The 5,335-nt window shown below is 40.5% G+C and overlaps 1 protein-coding gene across 1 annotated transcript; it reads right to left on the reverse strand.

Moving 5' to 3' along the window:
* Positions 1 to 4,191: 4,191 nt before the first annotated feature.
* On the reverse strand, positions 4,192 to 5,115 carry LOC116567144 (olfactory receptor 5AC1-like). Its single transcript, XM_032302035.1, has one exon. It carries the CDS (start codon positions 5,113 to 5,115, stop codon positions 4,192 to 4,194), a length of 924 nt encoding a protein of 307 aa, XP_032157926.1.
* Positions 5,116 to 5,335: the final 220 nt, after the last annotated feature.

The raw sequence follows: 5,335 nt of genomic DNA on the forward strand, positions 1-5,335 counted from the left end.
TGGCTTGAGTGAAAACAGGTACTGGAAGAGCTGATTGTTGGAAGATTACTATGACTTCACTTGCTAATTTCACAGGATTTCCCACACTGGCTTTGGCTGCTGCCTGACAAGCTTCAAGTTCTTTTTCACACTTGACTAGAGACTCCGGTCATGTCCTCCCACATCTGGTCTTCACAAATATATCCCAGGCTATCTCTCTAAACTGAGTTATCACTGTTGGAATTGATCTGTTCTCAGAAAAAAGAGAGTCTCAAAAATTCAGAGTCCAAGAAGGTGATTTAATTCCTTGTCCCTCATCTTGCTACCTCCCATTCTTTCTGTCATGAGGTGATGTCTTCAGCCTGGAGATGACCTAGATCTATGATTCTAGTCAATAATTTGTTGAGCAATCCATGGAATAGGTACAGCAATATCCACTACATTCTACATGGCAGAAAAGAAATTAATTTAAATCTTTTCCATCTTTGTCTCTGAGATGGTATATGAAAATATGGGCATGGGGAAGTACCATGTGAAATGTTGGAAGTAGAAAGACGGTCCCTAAAATGTTTTGTCCTACTAATATCCTCACACTCTTGTGGACTGTTCGTGTTTTCAGCTTTTGCGCCAAAGTCCGTTGGAACTTGTGATCTGGTCTCTTAAATGGAATAGGGCTTGTCTATCCTGAAAGGCTTTCTGCCTCTCCCAGCTTTCTTTGGTCTGGTAACCCCTTAGCTCCTCTTTTATACCCTCTCTCTACATGCCCCAGCCCGTCCTCTACAGTCACTTTTGAGGAGTAAGTCTCTCAGCCACCCTCAAACACTGCAGGAATTTCCAGGTGTTGGCCATGCAATGCAGTAAGGGGAAGCATCCTCCAAAACAAAATGTCAAGGCTGTCTGGCCTGCACACTCTGCAGGACAAAGTTCATTGTGATGTAGGTACATATGGAAGGAACACAGTGAGAAATGGTTTTTTTTTTTTCCAGTGACTGAAATGGGAATCTGGGCAAAAGTTCTTCTCTTCTAAGGCTACTTATGATAGGCAAAATAACAGCCATCAGTGACATGAACCTGAAAATACGTTAGGTTGTATGAAAAGGAAGAATGGGGGGTGCCTGAGTGGCTCAGTGGGTTAAGCCTCTGTCTTTTGTTTGGGTCATGATCTCAGGGTCCTGGGATCGAGCCCCACATCAGGCTCTCTGCTCAGCAGGGTGCCTGCTTCCCTCTCTCTCTCTGCCTGCCTCACTGCCTACTTGTGATCTTTCTCTCTGTGTCAAATAAATAAATAAAATCTTAAAAAAAAAAAAAGGAAGAATGAAGGCTGTAGACAGAATGACAGTTGCTCATCAGCTGACCTTGAAATAAAGAGATTTTCCTGAATTATCTGGAAAGGTCTAATGTAATCACAAAGGTCCTTAAAGTGGAAGGGGGAGGGGGAAGAATGAGGGTCTAAGGAAACTGTGACAGCAAAAGGCAGGTACCAAGAGATGCAACCTTGCTGGCTTTGAAGTTGCAAGAAGGGGCCCATGAGCCAAATGAAGTAGACAACTTCTCAAAGTCAGAAAAGGGGAAGAAGCAAAGTCTTACCCAAACCTTCCAGAAAAAAATTCACCCTGCTAACACTTTGATTTTAGTCTAGTGAAATTCATGTCAGACTTCTGCACAACAGAACTAATATAATACGTGTATATATTTTTAAAGCCACTATTCATGGTTATTTGTTAACAACAATAGAGAATACAATACCTCATACTATTAATTTGCCTCCCTGCCTTCCAAATACCAGTCCTGTCTAGAGGGGGAAATTAAAAACGACCTGTCTCATTTCTCCTCTACTGTTGCCTGTAACCTCCGAGAGCCAGAAGAGGTAAACTTGTCCCCTTCTAGGACGTGTCCTCCTTGTATCAGAGTAGCAAGTATAAGACCCTCTAATCATAGAAGAAAACGAGAAGAGGTGAGATCACCAAACCTGGTATATCCCTAGTGAAAAGAAGGAAATAAATAAATTTAGATAGTCTCCACTTAAAGAATCCCTGAACAGTCAAGAACTAGCTTTTTCCAACTTTAAATGCCATAAAAAGAAACATAAAATGGGATCTTTATTTATTTATTTTAAAGACTCTATTTGTCAGAGAGAGCAAGCACAAGCAGGGGGAACAGCAAAAGGAGATGGAGAAGCAGGCTCTCTGCTCAGCAGGGAGCCTGCCTGTGGGACTCAATCCCAGGACCCTGGGATCATGACCTGAGCTGAAGGCAGTTGCTTAACTGACTAAGCTACCCAGGTGTCCCTAAAATGGGATATTTAAATTGCATGGTTTAATATTTGCAAGAAATTTATCCCCAAGAACTATGGAACTTCTGTGGTTGTTTCTCCAGGGTAACTGTGAAGATGACATTTCAGCTATATATCACCTGTGCTGACAAAAACATAGAGAATGTAACAATTTGCTACTGGATTACACCCCACCTTAGTAACAGTGTTGCTTGAAAAAATAAAGAAGACTTTGACATATATTGACATATATAGACAGATAACAATTACACACAGCCAACACCTAAAACAGTCTACATTACACATAGAGGGAGAAAAAGAGAAAGTTTTGCCGCTGCTCTTGGAGTGTAAAGAGGTGATGACAGAAAGTTAACAGAGACTTGGCACTCACAGAGAGCAACATGGTTCGAATGAGCCCACACAACAGAAGCAGGGCTCGGATGCAGTGAGAAGAGCAGAGTCTGAGGAAACTGAGCCCCAAACACACAGTGCTGAAGCCAGTCAGCCCCACAGCCAGCTTTGCTGTTCCATGAGACAACAAATTGTGTCTATCCTCAAATCAAAATAATAGGGATGTGTCATGAGTATGGGGATATCTTTTCTTATTTTTCACTACAGTATTCACAAGTCTGTATGTAATAAAGTCAGAAAGCCAGACAGAAAACACAGAAGACTTTTGTAAGGAAAAAAAAAATGGTTTAAGTTACATAATTACAAGATGATCAAGCACACCTGCTATTTCAGGTTGTTGTCAATTCCGGGGGCGGGAGAGGTGGGGAGATTTGTATTCAACTGGTATATTAGTGCTGGAAAGAAGGTGCCTGGTGAAATTATTCAATAAATTAAAAAGTAGAAATTTTTAAAGGGCTCAGAATTATTCATTATATTGCAGGAAGTAATTATTTTAAGTATTTAATTGCTAAAGTGTTGTATCTTTCAATGAATACAATGCAAATATAAGTTAATTTTCAAAATTACTTATAAACCTTCTAGATATATGCATGTTAAATGAGGAATATATGTTGTCATCTTTAGTCTAACAGTATTACTTTGGCATATATAGTGTTTGCATCATTATAAACATCTATCAAAGATATTTATACCTACAAACTCTTGAAAATTACTTGTTCAAGAATTATCTAGGAGGGCATGAGTAGTTTCTAAACAGAGGATTTACACAAGCTAATTCTTCCTATAAAAGAATAGAAGTTCAAGGCCACCTGGGTGGCTCAGTTGGCTGGGTGTCCAACTCTTGATCTTTGCTCAGTTCATGATCCCAGCATCATGGTATTAAGCCCTGCTTTGGACCCCATGCTCAGCAAAGAGTCTTCTCTTCTCTTGCTCTGCCTGTTTCCCCACTCATGTTCTTTCTCCCTCTAAAATTAAAAAAAAAAAAAAGGATATAAGTTCAAAAAGTTTTAAAATGTGTGTATCTGGAAACACAAAGCTCATTAAAGTTACAAAGATATAATAATTTGGATATTCATTTTTATCCTTGAGGATGGATTATAAACAATAAGAGCACAAAGTAAATGGAACCTGTCTTTACCATGCTCATTAATTATTTTGATGATCACAAGAACTTAGGATGAAAATAAGTCTATCTACTGAATTTTTTATTCATTCATTTAACAAGTATATTAAGGCCCTACTATGTGCTAAACCCAAGGACCCATGCTTTATGTTTTTTTAAGATTTTATTTATTTATTTGACGGACAGAGATCACAAGTAGGCAGAGAGGCAGGCAGAGAGAGAGAGGAGGAGGAAGCAGGCTCCCTGCAGAGCAGAGACTCCGATGTGGAGCTCGAACCCAGGACCCTGGGATCGTCACCTGAGCCGAAGGCAAAGGCTTTAACCCACTGAGCCGCCCAGGCACCCCCCATGCTTTATTTAAACAGAATAAAATCTAAGGAATAATGAAAGTTTTCCTGAGAAATATTTATTTCTTTATAATTTTTCTCAGTGCCCCTAAAACTTCCTTATTTCTTAGGCTATAAATAAAGGGGTTGAGCAGAGGGATGATAATCGTGTAGAACAGTGAATACATTTTATCCTGATATTGATCTGGGCCAGACCCAGGACGCACATACATGAAGAAGAGAGTGCCATAGAACAAGGAAACAGAGAGCAGGTGGGCACTGCACGTGGAGAAGGCTTTACTCCTGCCCTTTTTGGACTTCTTTTTCAGGATGGCAAAGAGGACACAGGTATAAGACACTATGATGGTCATAAAAGTAAAGGCTTGTATAAAAGCAGCAAAAATGAAAACCACCAGTGCATTAATAGATGGGTCAGTGCAAGAAATTATATATAGCAGCAAAATTTCACAGTAGAAATGAGGTATTATATTGGACCTGCAGAAAGTTAATCTAAATAATAACCCTACATGAATTGTGGGATGCAGAAAACCAATTACATAAGACAAACTTATCAACCAAGTACAGAGCCTGTTGGACATCACCACTGGATAAATTAAAGGGTTGCATATGGCTGCATAGCGGTCATAGGCCATCACTACCAGGAGGAAACATTCTGTGGTGGCACTGGAACCAAAAAAATAATACTGGGCCATGCACTCAAAGAGGGATATCATTTGACTTTTGTCTAAGATATTGACAAGCATCCTGGGAGTCACAGAGGATGAGGAACAAGCATCTGCAAAGGCCAAACTGCCAAGGAGTAAGTACATGGGGGTGTGAAGATGGGGGTGCTTCCAGATGAGAAGAATCAGTCCGAGGTTGCCCACCATGGTGATGAGGTAGATGACCAAGAACACCAGGAACAGGGGTGCCTGCAGCCCTGGAAGATCTGTAAGTCCTGTGAGAATGAACCCGGTCACCCACGTCTTGTTTGTCTCCATCATATGCACAGGGGCTGATCACTACCAGGAGAGAATATGTAAGGGAAAAACTTTTTATTATTTTCTTTTATTTTTTCAGTGTTCCACGATTCATTGTTTATGTACCACAGCCAGTGCTCCATGCAATATATGCCTTCCTTAATACCCACAACCGGGCTCACCCAATCTCCCACCTTTCCCCTCCAAAACCCTTAGTTTGTTTCTCAGAGTCCACAGTCTTTCA

This window comes from Mustela erminea, chromosome 1 (genome assembly GCF_009829155.1).
Source record: "Mustela erminea isolate mMusErm1 chromosome 1, mMusErm1.Pri, whole genome shotgun sequence".
Lineage (NCBI taxonomy): Eukaryota > Metazoa > Chordata > Mammalia > Carnivora > Mustelidae > Mustela > Mustela erminea.

What these genes read in the sequence shown, in the direction of transcription:
- LOC116567144 (XM_032302035.1), bottom strand. Translation starts at nt 5,115, where the DNA reads ATGATGGAGACAAACAAGACGTGGGTGACCGGGTTCATTCTCACAGGA.